The sequence below is a fragment of the Dreissena polymorpha genome, chromosome 12 (assembly GCF_020536995.1).
Source record: "Dreissena polymorpha isolate Duluth1 chromosome 12, UMN_Dpol_1.0, whole genome shotgun sequence".
Lineage (NCBI taxonomy): Eukaryota > Metazoa > Mollusca > Bivalvia > Myida > Dreissenidae > Dreissena > Dreissena polymorpha.
The window spans coordinates 32,120,561-32,138,981 of record NC_068366.1 but is presented as its reverse complement, the minus strand read 5'-3'; the positions used below and the strand labels follow the sequence as shown (position 1 = coordinate 32,138,981).

The 18,421-nt window shown below is 36.5% G+C and overlaps 1 protein-coding gene across 2 annotated transcripts in view; it reads left to right on the top strand.

The window, feature by feature from the left end:
• Nucleotides 1–18,421, top strand: part of LOC127853021 (cation-independent mannose-6-phosphate receptor-like) — a 76,211-nt gene that overhangs the window by 13,918 nt on the left and 43,872 nt on the right. For both annotated transcript variants that reach the window (XM_052387137.1, XM_052387136.1), the window contains exons 9-19: nt 101–235; nt 1,227–1,379; nt 1,825–1,956; nt 2,500–2,671; nt 2,996–3,289; nt 3,809–3,980; nt 7,780–7,944; nt 9,736–9,939; nt 12,414–12,588; nt 14,083–14,237; nt 18,049–18,190. In XM_052387137.1, coding sequence (XP_052243097.1) covers nt 101–235; nt 1,227–1,379; nt 1,825–1,956; nt 2,500–2,671; nt 2,996–3,289; nt 3,809–3,980; nt 7,780–7,944; nt 9,736–9,939; nt 12,414–12,588; nt 14,083–14,237; nt 18,049–18,190 — 1,899 coding nt within the window. The remainder of the gene's footprint in view (nt 1–100; nt 236–1,226; nt 1,380–1,824; nt 1,957–2,499; nt 2,672–2,995; nt 3,290–3,808; nt 3,981–7,779; nt 7,945–9,735; nt 9,940–12,413; nt 12,589–14,082; nt 14,238–18,048; nt 18,191–18,421) is intronic.

The following is an 18,421-nucleotide window of genomic DNA, read 5'->3' as shown; positions in this document are numbered from 1 at the left end:
CTTTAAAATTTGTGCCAAAATTAATAATTTTTGCTTTGTAATTTGCATGAGTCATTATGCATTTCTCTTTTTTCTTTGCACATAATTTTTGTTTTTACAGGCAGCAACTGGGTTGCTTTGCATGACAGTGACAGAACTGGGACCAAGGGTGACTTCTTCATCAACCTGTGTCGTAGTGTCATACAGGAGGGGGACGCCTCAAGGTGTGACCCAGGGGCCGCAGTATGCTATAAAGGTAAGTGACCCAGGGGTTGAAGTATGCTATAGAGGTGAGTGACCCAGAGGTTGTAGTGTGCTATAAAGGTGAGTGACCCAGGGGCGCCGCCACAGTATGCTATAAAGGTGAGTAACCCAGGGGCCACAGTAGGCTATAAAGGTGAGTGACCCAGGGGCCACAGTAGACTATAAAGGTGAGTGATCCAGGGGCCACAGTAGGCTATAAAGGTGAGTGATCCAATTATTGAGCCTTGCTTTGGGAAATCAGGGCTAAATGCACGTTCATAAAGTGTCTGCCCAGATCAGCTCAGGCTAATCAGGGACGACGCTTTTATGGTGTTTTTCATTTAAAAGCAGTCTTCTTAATGAAATTCCAGTTTAAGCGGAAATTGATGTCCCTGATTATCTGGGATTATACTTGCATTAAGACCTGTTTTCCCAGAGCTTGGCTCGATTGTATCCCTTCACATACCCTGCATTCTTTTCGAGGTTCCAGACAAGTGTCAACAAGCTATAAAGGTTTTTAATCTGGTTGTGCTATGCTTAACTTTAGCCCAAGAGCAATCCAGAAATTACTTTTATATCAATTATGAAAAAGGTTTTGCAACTAAGGTTTGTTACACATCCAAAAACTATTTTCCCCTGATATGTATATTATGAAGGGTTGTATGGTTGGGAGAAAGCTTCTTATTGATTTCATTTACATTTGTCACCATACAAGATGCAATGCTTTTCAAAAGATACTGCTGTTTTTCTCACTGAATTGTAAAAATTCACGGGTACTGCTAGGTTACATGTACTTTCCTCATACCAGTATTGAAAAAATGCTTTTATAAGCTTTTTTGTACATCATTTATCCTCCAATGTATTGTGTCTACAAGGTAGCTTGGACAGGGTGGAAAGATGTACGCTGAGTCATTATACACTTCCTTACTGCTGATGTCGGCGTGAGTTCAGTTTCACTTTACCTGAATATTTATGTGTTGATTGCAGTTTCTTTTTATTTGCAGAAGGATTTTCAACAAAGAACCTGGGTCGCTATGAGCAAGAGCCCACATACAACACTGCCACTAACACCACACAGATAGTTTACATTAATGGTGACACATGTGGGGATGGGTCCAAGAGGAGACAGTCCACTATAACCTTCATGTGCCAGCCAGGTAGTGGAGTGTAACAAGGGTTGGGGTGAATTATTATCGATGAAATTATGTAGTTTCTGGCAAAAAAGTAATTTCTTTAATGTCCTTTTTGCAAGATTTTGAGAACCAAAATCTTTTTGTTCTGGGCTTTGTAATTCAACATATACTTAAGCTCTTGGCTAATTGCTTTGGGAAATAAAAGTATTATTGTGTACCGGCAAGGTATTGTAAATTTTTAGTTTAGTTTAAACCTATTTATTTAAGCTTGATTGCTTAGAAAGCCAGAATCTTATTAAGGCGGTCTTGAGTCAGTTGCCTGGGTAGAACCAGTACTTGGTGTCATTGAGTGAGATAGAAAGAATGCTCTCGCAGTGGGGACGGAGCCCATGATCTCTTGGTCCCTAGATCACACCATATCCACTATGTGACGGCGACCTGTAGAAATCTTTATGTTTGCTTCACGCAGGTTCAGAGCAGAGTGCACCTGTGTTGGTGGACATGTCAACTGACCAGTGCATATACCAGTTTGAATGGCGCACAGCTGCGGCCTGCGAGCTGGGACACTACATAGGAGACAACTGCCGGGTGCAAGGAAATGGTAAGAAACTGAAAGAGAAACAACTATTTAGGTGGCTTAGAAGAAGAACCAGTTCTGTCCCTTGACCATTTCTCTGTTATCAGTCCCTATGTTGTCTGTCTGTCCCTCCATCCACAATGTTAATGTTTTTCTTACTTAACTTCAATAGCATTTTATCTGATAACTTGAAAAATTATTGGTGGAGAGATGTCTTCAAAGATGAGTGACATTCTCCAAATTTCCCTTTTTTTTCTTCACTATTCTGGCAGTCAATGCCCTTTTCTATTTGTTCCTGCTTTATGATTTTATGATACCAACATTTCTGCCACATTTACCCTATGTAAATCATAAAAGCTTTTAAGATTTGTGCATATAATAATTTCGTTTACCTCAGGTCCTACCATCGACCAGAGTTATTGCCTTTTATGTGTTCCGGTTCCAAGTCACCAAATGTTCTTCCACATTAACCTTATAATTCATTCAATTTTGCGCATCTTTTTACATCAGGTTTTACCATTGACCTGCATTTTGTTTTGTGTGTAATACAATTCCCTTTTACCTCAGGTTTTACCATTGACCTCTCCCCCCTGAAAAAGACAGATAACACTTCCTACAAGGTGGAGGACATAGATACAGACCATGACTATCTGCTGAATGTGTGTGGCCCACTGTTTACTCCATGCGATGATAAGGTCCCCAATGCTGGAGTGTGTCAGGTGCCTGTTAAGGGTAACGGGTAGGTGGCATGTTTTTGTACCATATTTTAGAGAATCTAGTTTTAAGTACTTTGTTTATCAAGCCGTAAGTGTAAATTGTGTTTTTATATTTCCCAGCTTTTAAATGACCAATACACTTAAATTTTTATCAAATTGTGTTAATAAATCATTTCAAGCTCTGCAAAGGTTCCGAATCTGGCCAAAATTATTATAATAATTCCCTGTTTCTTATCCTTGTAACCTATGCAGGTAGCAAATGTCTTTATTACCAATAGTGGTATAAAAATGTTAGTAGCTGTATTTAAGTATGTGTAAATAATCCGTAGATATCTGCCTTCCTTCAGATTAAAATACAACCTGGGTCAATTCACGGCTACACTTAACTACTATGATGGCATGATAAACCTAACTTATGTTGGTGGTTCACCGTACAACGATCCAAGCAGCACCCCTAGAAAGTCTGAGATTGCCTTTTTGTGCGATCGTGATGCAGGCGTGGGTACGCCAAAGTTCGTCACAGAGGCCGCGTCTAATCACACATACGTGTTTGAGTGGCGGACGTCATATGCATGCCCAGGAATTCCTATGGAGTGTGTCATCACGGATTCAAACAGCGGGGCTGAATATGATCTGTCCAGGTATAAACAATTTAGATGAGAGCGGTTAATATTAAAAATTATTTTATGAATTCAATATCATGTGTATTTTGAATGGGCAGTTGTGTTGATCAAATAGTTGTATTGAATGTATATTTTGTAAACTCATTTCTAATGAGAGATATGTTTAAACAGACAAATAATTATAACTAAACATATGGACAAAAAGGAAATATAGTAAAATACAAATTTGAACAAAAAGTCAAAATTAAACAGAATACAAAGATCCAGAAAACCATGTACATTATAGAAGAACAAAAATATTAACATTGTCAAAAAGACAAAATAGAACAAAACATAAACAACCAAAAGGACATTAGAAAACAGGAAACATCTATGATTTGTTCGTGTGTATCACTTCCTGACAACTGTGAAACTGGCAAATTTAATCTCAAAAGTTAGTCAACAACAACCCAAAACAGAAGTTGATTAAGTCTGACACAGTTATCATCTATCGACCATTTCTATTGTTAAACAATAATTCAGAGTGCATTTTTTCAGCCTGTCAATGTCTGGTGACCAGGACAACTGGGCTGTGGGGGATTTTTCTACAGGAAGTGGCACAAGCACCAAGTACTACCTGAACGTATGTGGGCCCCTGACCCCCCTACATGTGGGAACCGGTTGCTCCTCTCTAGCCAGTGTCTGCAGGACCAAGTTTGAAAATGGAAAGGTAAATGCAGGGAACTCGTATATATATTTATTTTGTCTGTAGTTTTGTACATGTGGGAACCGGCTGCTCCTTTGGCCAATATCTGCAGGACCAAGTTTGATAAAGGAAAGGTAAATGCAAGGAACCAGTATATATGAGGAACGTTCTGGGAAAACTTGGCTTAATGCATGTGCGTAAAGTGTCGTCCAGATTAGCCTATGCAGTCTGCACAGGGTAATCAGGACCAACTTTTTCTGCCTTAACTGGATTTTCATCTCTAAGAAAATCTTACTACAGAAGAATTGCAATAACTCGAGCTGGTGATTTCTCAAAAACTGGCGATTACTCGAGCATTAAAGGAAGTCCCTAGCATTTTCCTTTAATTTCTATATAAAAATACCCGCAATAACTCAAACATGCGATTTTCGATAACTCGAGGATGTGTGCCGATCCCTGAAAGTCATTTCACACCTAATTTACTGGCAATTATTCGAGGAGACTTTCTCGTCTGGTTGGTGCTAAAAATATTTGAGTTGTGAAAACTGCGCAATCAAGCAGACAAAAGACGCTCGATTAGGTGTGAAGTTAGTTGCAGTTTGAGAACCACTGCAAATTGTCATCCTTTGAGAAACACTGCAAATTGCCACCGAAGCGCTAGATGTAGTACGCCGATTCAAGCAACGCCTTACACAAACCGGGAACTACAGATGCTCTGCTCGCTGTCTCAAAACGTCTTCCACCATCAGTTCTGGGAAGCAAATAGGTTGCGACAATCTTTAATTCTAGACTTTGCCCAACACAAGTCTGACTGAATGAACATAAAATACAAAGTGTGTAGTGATAATGTTTTTTTTAATGTTGTTGTTTTTTATGCGCATGTACGTACCGGTGCTTTTTTAATATGCTAAATGTAAATTGAATATTGATGGAATATTTTTTATTATAGAATAATTATGTGTTGTGTGTGTATGTTGAATTAATTAAACGAATTTACGATAATCCTTATTGTTTTGTTTATTATACTGTAACCTTAAGCAATTTTTACAAAGCCTTTTTTCTCTAGCACCGTCTTACATGTAAATAAAGCGTTTGCGGTCAGAATTTAAGCATCATTAACCGAGACAGTGAAAACAAATAATACCATGGTTTACTCGAACCTGCTTTTCCTCTAGCATCGAGGTCAGTCACGTGCTTCCTCGAGTTATCGCAGTTTTACTGTATTAACAAAAAATTCCATAGTGGAAAAAGTGGAAAGTGTTGTCCTTGATTAGCCTTTGTAAACTGCACAGGCCAATCTGGGACAACACTTTAGGCACATGCATTAAGCCCAGTTTTCACAGAATGCAGCTCTTATTTATTATGTCAATATTGTTGTACTCATGGGAACAGGCTACCTGTCACTGGTGCGGATCTAATAATGGACAGACATCGGCTGGGAGCCTGTATATTTATGGAAGAGGACAACGACAACAAGTGAGGCATGGTATTAGGGGAGATAAGCCTGGGTTATGGTTAGGTTAGGGTTAGGATTAGGGGTCGGGTTAGGGTTAAGGTTAGGGTTAAGGCTAACCCAAACCTGACCCCAAACCCTTAGCCTAACCCTCTAACCCCCCCATGTGCATTACAATACCATGCCTTGCTCGTTGTCGTTGTCCTCTTCCCGTATATTTATGACCGAGTCAGACAGTCATATATTGATAAGTTCAATCATTTTGGTGTGTGTTTCTTCTTTCTTTATTAGGAGACATTTCTCTGTGAAATACAAGAATTTTAGTAAGAATTTTAGTTCATCAAGTGTAAAATTACTATGTTTTTAACTATATGCCCGCAAATGAAGTTTGAGAGGTGGTATCGCTTGGAGTCATTCTGTTTTTTTAATTGGTCAGTGTGTCCACATAAATGTTATAAGGTTGTTAAGTAAGCTACTTCCACATTTCTGAAGCACTTAAATGGAAACATCAAAAATGCCTTCAAAATCATGAAGTGTAGATGTGCAAGCCCTTAAAAATGGCTTAACCCTTTCCCATTATTCGCCATTAAGAAGCCAAGCGAAAAGGTTGTTGTGCAAACAGCATAAAACAGCATAAAACCTGAACAGCCTGCGACTGACTCGCGGTCTGTTCAGGTTTTATTCTATTTGCTGCTGATCAGTAAATAAGGTTTGGAAATGAAGCCTTAAAAACTAACCTAGTAAGAATGGTCCTAAATTAAATATAACTTTCTAAGGGACTGAAAATATGTGAGGTTACATATCTAAGTGGTAACGGGTTAAATACGTATCTAAGTGGTAAAGGGTTAAATATGTATCTAAGTGGTAAATGGTTAAATACGTATCTAAGTGGTAAAGGGTTAAATATGTATCTAAGTGGTAAATGGTTAAATACGTATCTAAGTGGTAAAGGGTTAAATATGTATCTAAGTTGTAAAGGGTTAAATACGTATCTAAGTGGTAAAGGGTTAAATATGTATCTAAGTGGTAAAGGGTTAAATACGTATCTAAGTGGTCAATGGTTAAATACGTATCTAAGTGGTAAAGGGTTAAATACGATTCTAAGTGGTAAAGGGTTAAATACGTATCTAAGTGGTCAAGGGTTAAAAGGTGCAGGTTTTTTATGTTGTTGACATGGCTCATGTTGTGATATAAAATGATTAGGTATAAAAAGATCATGTCAATATTTTGTGTATTTGACCCTTTTTTCCTTAGCAGTAGACAATTAATTGTGTATATATATATATTGAGAGAGACAAAGTATGTTGTTTCGATTTTGAGTTTTGCAATTTTTAAATTTTTATGTTTTTAAATTGAATTAATGTATGGTAAATGCACATGATGCCATACAGTATGTTTCTTTACACCAAAATGTTCTTAAGATGACATTTTTAGCTGAAATTTGTTAATGAACGAATATGAAATACAGTATTGAAGTGATTTAATAATTGTGTAAGATGTGTACCATAAATGTTATCGCTATCCTTTTTTCTGTGTTAATTATTTATTTACTATTTAACCTGGACAATTATTATTTATAAGATTATAAATTTATTAAGTATAAATAGGAAACACAATATTACCGGTAGATGATTTTTAGAAATGAATTATTCTGTAAATGTTATTGGTATCTTTTTTTCTGCGTTTAATATTTCATTGAATATTGATCCCCGAACAATGAATATTTAAAAGATTATTAAATTTATGATGTATAGGCAGAAAACACAATATTAGATGAGTTTAAAAAATAAATTATCATGCTTTTGTTATTTACCGTAATTACTCTAAGTTTTGGACACTAAGTTTTCGGACATCCCCTTTTTTGGCCAAAATAATTATTTTTCGTGACTCTTAATTTTCGGACATGCGCATTTTCGTCTATCATAAATGATCGACTCTAAATTTTTGGACATCATATTTTACAGCGCTATTTTACCAGATTGATTAAGGAAGCAGTATGTTAAATTTTTTACTTTTTTGTTCTGTATCATTTCATGCAAGAGTAAGTAACGCTGTGAGGTTGTTTTTATTTTTAAGTAGAAACACTATTGTGCATTGATTTATTGCTTTTATTTTAATATAATTATAATTTTCGGACATCTAATTGTTGTCTCTAAATTTTTGGACACCTGAATTTTTTTAAATATTTTCTGTATCTAAATTTTCAGACACGAAAAAAATAAAAAATTGAAGTGTCCAAAAACTTAGAGTAATTGAGGTTACTTACATGTAAGTTCACTTTTGCCTGTTTATCTGCCTTTTGTATTGACCTATTATACAATTTTCATTATCTCTCTTTGTTTAACGTTTTGATTATCTCCCTTTGGACAGGAATTGGTAGATTTGCCTGACCTTGGACACGTCAAGTCTGGCCTAACAGTGGCAGACAACGGACACTTGAGGCTGAGATATGAGTCAGACAACATCTGCAAGAATGGAACATCCAACATTCCTTACGTGACAATCATGGAGTTCATTTGCCAGGCTAATTCACTGGTAATTTCTGAAATGTAGTTTGTTTTTGATGAATAATAAGATGTACATTAATGTTGGCGTTACATAGAAATGATTGAAACAATGGATACTGTAAAGTATTTTTCAACTTTGGTCGGTTGAGTTATTGTGATTCTGAATCATTAATATATATATGATATTGCATGAGTGGTCGTTTTGTATTGAATTTATTTAACAAGTCATCTAGATAAAGATTAAAACAAAGCTTGCCGAGTTTTTTTATTTATATTTAGATGATGAGTTTAATAAATTCAATAAAAAATGACCACAAATATAAGATTCTATTTATAACATGACCAACAAATTTTCTTTTTATTTTATGCTCTTTTCACCGTTTATTCACATTGTAAAAGAGTTTAACTGAAGAAATTCGCTGGAATAATGAGTCATTTCGTTAAAAAAATTACGTCATTTCACAGTTATATAACTAGTGTAATAACACCCGTGTAATAAACAAAATCGAGCATTACGTTATTTCACTCCTGGAGCATAGGTCATGTTATAATTTGTGATACTTTCTTACTGTTTTTATAATGATTGTATAATGATTGTACTCAGTGTCCAGTACTTTCAGTGTGTTTTATCAGAACTGATGGAAACTCTGAGTCATGTGTGGTCAGTGCTCAAATCTTTGCTGAAATGATTTGTTAATACAAAGTCATTATTGTGTAAGTAAACAAGACAACATACTCCTTGGTTTTACTGTCAGTCTACATCATTTAAAGACAAGCCTTATTAGCTATGATAAACACTGCATTGCAATCTCTTTGAAGAATCTTATTTATCCCACTTTTACAGCGAATTCGGTTGATTAAAGCCCCGTTGATTAAATTTCTGCTATAAACCATGGCACGAAATGACGTCATAAATCCAGCGAAATTATCCAGTTAAACTAATTTGTGTGGAAATAAAAAGGTTTACGGAATAAAAAGTGGGATAAGTAGAATAATAGATTAGTGTTGATTATAGATCAGGTTTATCATGCTCGGCACGAAACCGAAAAAGCACTCACCAAGGCTCGTGCTTTTTGTTTTCCAAGCCTCGCATGATAAACCTGACCATGATAATCAACACTAACCTATTATTCTCTATATTCCCATCACCAATGTCTATGAAAACTTTAGTTCATAAATTATATTCATATGTTTGTTACCGTAAAAACAAAATTTAGACTCAGTCTATTCCTGGCATCCATGGTCGTGCAGTTTGGCCAACTTTCAACTCATTGCCACTCTAGAGGCCACAATTTTGGTTCAATCGTGATCAAACTTGTTCAGAATGTTTATGATACAATATCTCTCTAGGTTTATTGTGTTATAAAAAATTGGTCTTAGAATAACCTGCTAATCTTGTTAATATCTAATCCAAGTTCGAATCTGGGTCAAGTGGGGTAAACAACTAGATAAACCTTGTTAATACTGTCAAAGACATATTTATGACTTTATCATGATTAAACATGGTCTCAATGTTTATCTTGGCAATATCTAAGCCAAGTTTGAATCAGGGTCAAGTGGGGTTTAAAAATAAGTCACCTGGTCAAATCATAGAAAATTAGCCTTGCAGTCTGCAGAGGCTAATCAGGTATAACACTCTCTGTCCAGACTGAATTTTCCTTAAGAACTGACTTTCTTTAAACAAAAACCTGTAAATGAGCTGAGATTGTCGTTCCTGACTAGCCTGTGCAATTTGCACAGGCAATCTGGGCAACACTTTACACACATGCATTAAGCCCATTTTCCCCAGAATGCAACTAATTTCTGTCTTTGTTTGCAGTCCACAGGTCCCCAGGTCCCTGTACAGACGGGACCCTGTGAGTACCTGATCACATGGCTAACCTCTGCAGCCTGTCCCCTTGGAAACGATTCCTCAAACGACACATGTATGGCTAAGGACCCTAACAGTGATTATGTGTTCAATTTGAACCCCTTGAATGCGTCTGGTCCGTTTGAAGTCAAGGCTAATGATAAAACATTCTTGGTAAGTATTGTTTTCTGGATTTTTAATTATGCTCATGTAAAAGGAGGATTATATAGTTGCCATTTGTCTGTCTGTTTGAATTCTTATTTTGATCAAATTAAGTTTGTTGTTTGTCTGAAACAACTTCACCCAATGAACATTTCCGTCCTCCTCGCTGTACATCAATCCGTATTTCTGTCTGTCCCTCTGTCTGTCACACTTTTATTGTCTGTCTGAAATTTCAGGCATCAATCATCCAAAGTGGATAAAACTTGATAGGCAGTATCACTTTAAGGTAGACATGCACATCTTTGTTACATCATGACTGTCCAATGATTTAGGGATTGCACTGCAACTGCAATATAAAGCACTAAGTTATAACGTGGAATCCAATATTACACGGCGGTTGATTGGATCCAGTCTTTCCCCAAACTTCCATTTATCATTTAAGTCCATGTGAAAAAAATGTAATGTTTTTTCAGATTAATTAGTCTGTTGGACCGATTATAACCAATTAGAGGTTAAACGACGCTGGGCAGCTGATTGGTGACAATATGCTGTTCAATGTCAATAAAGGTGAAAACTTCAATCGAAAGCTTATCATACAGGGCGATTTGGCAGTTAAAATATTATCATCTATCGTTTGAATCAAATAAATGAGCCGCACTATGTGAACAGGGGGTTTAATGCATGTGCATAAAGTGTAGTCCCAGATTAGCCTGTTCAGTCCGCACAGGCTAGGGATGACATTTTACGCCTAAACTTGATTTTTTGCTCAGAAGAGACTTTCTTAACAAAAAATATTAAAGGCTAATCTCCATTGTCACTTTATGCACACGCATTAAACCCCTTTTTCACACAGCACGGCCAAATGTGTGTGTATATAGCTTTAGATGTGTGTTGGATGCATTACATGTTTGCTTTTTTTGTTTCTTAGTGCAAAGCATTTTTGTTACAATTCATATAGCATGTGTACTTGTTTGCAATTTCCAAATAAAATGTGTTGAAAAAATAAATAAAATAAAATGAATGTGTGTCAAAAAGGATGTGTTTATCAATGTTTGATGTGGGTATCATTGACAGCTTTCACGAGTTCATCTAAGTTAGTTTCATTTCATTGTTATTTGTAGACAATATTTATTTAAATATTGTCAGCTCAAATGTATTTGGAAACAACAGGGTAAGCCAAATTTAATGAGTAATTCAGACAATGCTGATTCATGATTTTCATGTTTATTTTACACAGAAATTAAGTTTCTTTTTTGCCCAATTTTCAGAAAATGTGTACATGTTGCATTCAATCTAAATTTATAAAGGCTCATCAGGTAAGACACTTTCTGCCTAGATTGGTTTTTTGTTCAGGAGAGACTTCTCTAACTCTTTGCATGCTGGGAAATTTGTCGTCTGCTAAAATGTCGTCTGCTGAATTTGTAAAATTAGCATTTTCTTCTATTTTTTTCAAAGAATACTATCAGAACAGCAAACAGTTTGGATCCTGATGAGATGCCACGTTCTGTGGCGTCTCATCTGGATCCAAACTGTTTGCAAAGGCCTTTAAAACTCGGTTCCCGCACTGAAAGGGCTAAATAAATTTTTTGTAAAAGTGGAAAGTGTAATCCAAGATGAGCTTTTGCTGACTGTACAGGCTAGTCTGGGACAATACTACGCACATGCATCAGGACACGTTCTTTGCCAGAGCAATGCTCATATTGAACCCTTTACCACTTAGATATGTATGTAACCCTTTACCACTTAGATATGTATGTAACCCTTTACCACTTAGATATGTATGTAACCCTTTACCACTTAGATATGTATGTAACCCTTTACCACTTAGATATGTATGTAACCCTTTACCACTTAGATATGTATGTAACCCTTTACCACTTAGATATGTATGTAACCCTTTACCACTTAGATATGTATGTAACCCTTTACCACTAAGATATGAGTCGCATTTTGAGAAAACCAGGCATAATGCATGTGCGTAAAGTGTCGTCCCAGATAAGCCTGTGCAGTCCGCACAGGCTAATCACGGAAGACACTTTCCGCTTTTACTAGATTTTCAGTAAAAAGGGACTTCCTTTAAACTAAAAATATCATTAAAGCGGAAAGTGTCGTCCCTGATTAGCCTGTGCGAACTGCACATGCTAATCTGGGACGACACTTTACGCACATGCATTATGCCCGGTTTTCTCAGAACATGACTCATATGTATTTTGACGCATTTGTGGTCCCTTAGAAAGTTACATTTAATTTAAGACCTTCCTTACTAGATTCAAGTTTTAAAGACTTCATTTCCAACCCTTAGATACTGATGAACAGCAAACAGCATAAAACCTGTACAGACTGCGAGTTACTTGCAGGCTGTTCTGATTTTATGCTGTTTGCACATAGCCATTTTCACTTTGTTTTTAAGTGGGAAAGGGCTAAGAGCTGTGTGGCTTGAGTCATTTTAATATCAGTCAGGTGGTATCTCTTTCCCCCCACTGCAGCTCAGTATCTGTGGTAACGTGCCAGAAGGGAGATGTCCCAAGGGCTCACTGTCATCTGTTGGCCTGTGCCAGACTGTGCCCTCCGTGCAGGCACTGGCTGAGTCCAGTAGCGACCTTGACTTCAGCTCTACTGGACAGATGCTGCTGAAATATGATGGACTCAGACAGGATAATGGTACATGGAATGAATGTAGCTACGTTCTGAGAAAACTGGCCTGATTGCATATGGGTAAAGTGTCATCCCAGATGAGCCTGTGGAGTCCACACAGGCTTATCAGGGATGACTTTTTTGGCCTAGACTTGATTTTAGAAGAAGAGACTTCTTTTTTTTTTAATTCAACAACAGTGGGAAGTGTTGTCCCTTTTTAGCCTGTGCAGACTGCACAGTCTATACTGGGATGACACTTTGCGCACATGCATTAAGCCCAGTTTTCCCAGAACGTGTATATATGGTAGATGTTTCAATGGCCTTGAATGTAAAAAATGCCTTTTACATTTTATGCCTTATCTATCAAAGTTTGCTTTGCTGATGGCTTATTAATAAGACCATTACAGAGTAGAGTCTCATTTATTGGAATCACATTTTTAAAGTGTGAGCCTGTGGCTGCTCGAAAATAACACATGATTGTGAAAACAATATATTATTCTTAAGGTAACTTATAGGTTAATAATTCAACTCAATAGAATAAAACTACAAAATGGTATGTTTCGTCCATAATTTTGTGTAACATATAACTTGAGTTGTGATTATGTAGTTTTGATCGCCCACCAAAGGCTAAGGGATTGTCCTTCTGTCCATCTGTCCGTCAGTCTGTCATTCTGTTAGTTCGTCAGTCCCTGTCACAAAACTTTTCATGACTATATGTCAGAAACTATTTAAGATATCAACATGAAACTTCATGGGTGTATAAATGTCAATGTGGAAAAGTGTCATGCTCATGAGCCATAACCCTACTCTTTCTTAAATAAGAGTTATTGACCTTTGTTTTTTTTTAAGATGTAATTTTTCAGGGCTTTATCTCAGATACAACTTCAACATGCAACTTCATGGGTGTTTTGATATCAATGATGAGAATTGCCATGAACAAGAACCTTAACCCTACACTTTCTTAAATAAGAGTTATTGCCCTTTGTTGTTTTTGTATTGTGTAACTGTTTAGGGCTATATCTCAGATACCCTACACGTTTTCAATATGAAAGTGCATGGGTGTATAGATATCGATGCATAATAAACAATTACCCAACACTTCAATATTTTGTTAGGATTATACAATATATCAAGGGATTTGCACCCATCCATAAACAAACCTTATTTGGCGGGGATATCAATTTAACGAATTTGCTTGTTTTATTCTGACTGAACTTATGACATTTAGGAAGGCAATTGTTTTAAGTTTTTTCAGTCAATTCATTATACTGTTTATTGTAGCCTAACAATATAAGATTCAACCTATTAATTGCAATGAAAGCCTTACGAGTCTGCTTCCTGGGTAAAACCAGTACTTGATAGCTGGAGGGGAGATTTAGCGAACACTCCAACAGTGGGGATCCAACCTGCCAAATTCCCTGTGGCTAGGTGGACACCATACCAATGTAAGCATTTATTTTATGTCCAGCAAAGATCATAGTGCCAAGTAAGACCATGTCTTACATTACTTTCAATTTTCAGGTCAGCGAGTAAATGTTGAGATAGAGTTTGTGTGTGATGAGTCACAGGATATTGGCTATGCAGAGTATGTGGGGATGGAGGAGGGGCTACAGTACCGGTTCCGCTTCCTGACGTCCTTGGCGTGTACCCCACATGGCACCGACTGCATTGTGCAGGTACCTGTTCATGCAATATGTGCGTAAAGTGTCGTCCCAGATTACCCTGTGCTGACTACACAAGCTTATCAGGGACGACACTGTCAGCATTGCATAAAAATTATAGTAGACAAAAAGAACATGGTCAAAATATGGCTGTTTTGAATCAGTTTTAGATGATTTGATTCATTCTTTAGAAGAGATAATAAACTGGAAGACTAAAAATCATTAAGAATACAGCTCAAGACAAAAACTGTTCTTTTTAGCTCACCTGAGCACAACCTGCTCATGGTGAGCTTTTGTGATCAATTTTTGTCCGTTGTCCCCTGTCCGTTGTGCGTTGTGCGGCGTCAACATTTGCCTTGTTAACTCTCTAGAGGCCACATTTATTGTCCAATCTTCATAAAATTTGGTCAGAAAATTGGTTTTAATGATATCTTTGATGAGTTTGAAAATGGTTATGTTTGCTTTAAAAAAATGGCTGCCAAGGGGCGGGGCATTTTTCCTTATATGGCTATATATGGCTATAGTAAAATCTATCTAGAGGCCACATTTATTGTCTGATCTTCATAAAACTTGGTCAGAAGATTCATCCCAATAATATCTTGGATGAGTTCTAAAATGATGCAGGTTGGTTGAAAAACATGGCCGCCAGGGGGCGGGGCATTTTTCCTTATATGGCTATAGTAAAACCTTGTTAACACTCAAGAGGCCACATTTATTTTCCAATCTTCATGAAATTTGCTCAGAAGATTTGTCCCACTGATATCTTGGATGAGTTAAAAAATTGTAACCTTTGCTTGAAAAACATGGTTGCCAAGGGGCGGGGCATTTTTCCTTATATGGCTATATATGGCTCTAGTAAAATCTTGTTAACACTCTAGAGGCCACATTTATTGTCAAATCTTCATGAAACTTGGTCAGAAGATTCACCCCAATAATATCTTGGATGAGTTCGAAAATGATGCCGGTTGGTTTAAAAACATGGCCGCCAGGGGGTGGGGCATTTTTCCTTATATGGCTATATATTGTAAAACCTTGTTAACACTCTAGAGGCCACATTTATTGTTCAATCTTGATGAAATATGGTCAGAAGACTTGTCTTAATGATATCTTGGATGAGTTGGAAAATGGTTAGGTTTGCTTGAAAAACATGGCCGCCAAGGGGCGGGGCATTTTTCCTTATATGGCTATATAAGGCTTTAGTAAAATCTTGATAACACTCTAGAGGCCACATTTATAGTCAGATCTTCATGAAACTCGATCAGAAGATTCATCCCAATAATATCTTGGATGAGTTCAAAAATGATGCCGGTTGGTTGAAAAACATGGCCATCACGGGGGCGGGGCTATTTTCCTTATATTGGCTATAGTTAAACCTTGTTAACACTCTAGAGGTCACATTTATTTTCCGATCATCATGAAACTTGGTCAGAAGATTTTTCCCAATGATATCTTGGATGAGTTCGAAAATGGTTTTGGTTGCTTTAAAAACATGGCCACCAGGGGCAGGGCATTTTCCTTATATGGCTATATATGGGTATAGTAAAACCTTGTTAACACTCTAGAGGCCACATTTATTGTCCAATCTTCATGAAATTTGGTCAGTAGATTGGTCTCAATGATATCTTGGATGAGTTCGAAAATAATTATGTTTGCTTGAAAAAATGGCTTCCAAGGAGCGGGGCATTTTTCCTTATATGGCTATAGTAAAATCTTGTTAACACTCTAGAGGCCACATTTACTGTCCGATGTTCATGAAACTCGGTCAGAAGATTTATCCCGATAATATCTTGGAAGAGCTCAAAAATGATGCCGGTTGTCGAAAAACATGGCTGCCAGGGGGCGGGGCATTTTTCCTTATATGACTATATTAAAACCTTGTTAATACTCTAGAGGCCACATTAATTTCCGATCTTCGTGAAACTTGGTCAGAATATTTGTCCCAATAATCTCTTGTTATCTCAGGTGAGCGACTTTGGGCCTTTCAGGCCCTCTAGTTATATAGTAAGTATTGATGCACTTGATATTTTTGAAGATAAGTTTAGATGTTGTTTATTAAGTTTGTTTGTTTTGTTATGATAATAATGGTAAATGATGTGTTAAAAAACTAGATAATTGAAGGTCATATAAATGGTTATTTCAAAAATTGTATTTCTCCATTTATTCTCTACAAGCAGTAATAACGGTTGGTGCCGCGATGGGTAGAGTTGTTTTGTTTTTTTAAATTTTTTTTGCTGAGCCAGTAATCTTTTTCATTCACGGCACCTACCCTGTATTCTATTTATCCAGTTTCTATTAAATTGCATTTTGAAAGCACTGAATTTAAAAAAACGTTATAATTATATGCTAAACGACAGGTTGAGAACCTAAATCCCCTTGCATTTATTTGATTGGTAATGCCCAAAAACTAGTTCTCATATTCTTTCCTTTATTTCAAGTCTTTGTTATCTTAAAACAATACTAAAGGTCAGTGAAAACTTGTGAGTTTATTGTTCTGATATGAAATCGTCTTTAAGAAAATGTAATTTCATCATGCCAACGTCATTCAGTTAAGTTGATTACTTTATAGTCTTACAAGAATGCGAGTGTGTTGGAATTTAATTGCAATTCTTTTGAATATGCATAGTGTTGCTGTGTTTTTGGATGGATTAAGTGAATAATATTTAAATAATAGCGTACAAATAATATGCTACAAATTTACCCAATATTGTATTGATTTGTTCATTTAATCGGATGATGTTGTTGACCAAGGATGGAAATAATTGTTAACAAATTGTATTAACCAATTACCACTTACATATGTATTTTGATGAATTTGTGTTCCCTTAGAAAGTTAAATTTAATTAAAGACCTTTCTTACTAAATTCAAGTTTTAAAGGCTTCATTTCCAACCCTTAAATACTTGAATATAATGAGCAGCAAACAGCATAAAACCTGAACAGACTGCGAATTACTTGCAGGCTGTTCTTGTTTTATGCTGGTTGCAAAAGCCATTTTCACTTCGTTTCTTATAGGGGAAAGGGTTAATATAAATGTGTGGTTACAATCTTCATAGAAATATCAAATATTGAAAATAAATTTACTTAAAGGCATAAATGATCATTTCTTTGATGCATATGATAAACCGTGTCTTTGATCAAAGTACAATATATTCAAAATATAACCCACATATCATCATAAGTTGATATGAAATTGAAAGGAAATTGTGTGTCTAATGTTCAATGCTATTTGTAGACTTACAAATCATCGTGGAATCTACAATATCTACTAAACGTCAGATGACAATATCAACATTTTATTGCTTTAAGTATTGGCGAAGTAGAGGCGCTTTGAATTTAGTGCTGTTATAGTTTGTGGCACATATGATAGGTTACAAGCATTATAATATAGCCACTTCCTGTTGACTGGATAAAAGAAAATGTAACGGGTAACCTCGTTATTAGGTCAATAATGCACATTGAAACAGGACAGGTAGCTCAGAACATGTTTTCTTTCCTGTATTATGCTTGTCATGACTTTTTTTAACGGCATAATTCAAATATTGAGCCTCGCTCTGGAGAAAAAAGGTTAATCGGGGTTGAGTGCATGTGCATAAAGTGTCCTCCCTGATTTGCCTGTACAGTCCTCAGAGTCTAATCAGGGACAACACTCCGCCAAAACTTGACTTGTTAAGAATAGACTTCCTTTAAACAAAAAATAACATTAACGCAAAAAGTGTATTCTGATTAGCCTGTGCAAACTGCACAATGTGATCTGGGACGACACTTAATGCACATGCATAAAACCCTGTTTTACGAAGATGGGGCTCAAATACTTGGTAATTTCCCAGGATTCCTCCGGACTCCAGTATGACCTGAGTTCCTTGTCCAGAGACACTTTCTGGACAGCTACAGACTCAAAGGACAAGAACACCCAGTATTACATCAACGTTTGTCGACCAATCAACAATGTTCCTCATCCACAGTGTCCAGGTATATGCGAGATTTGGTTTTTAATGATAACTTGGAAGTCATTGATAATTGTGTACCCATTTTTTTGAAAGCTGGATAGTCTGTGAGTTTTGGTATTGAAGTCCAAAATCCAATCTTTATCAAACTTAGTGCAAACTCTGTGCGGATGTTTGTGGGACGTCCACAGATGTCATTCCAAAGCAAATTTAATTATGGTTTAATCAACAATTGCACTTAGAGCAAGGCTGGAAA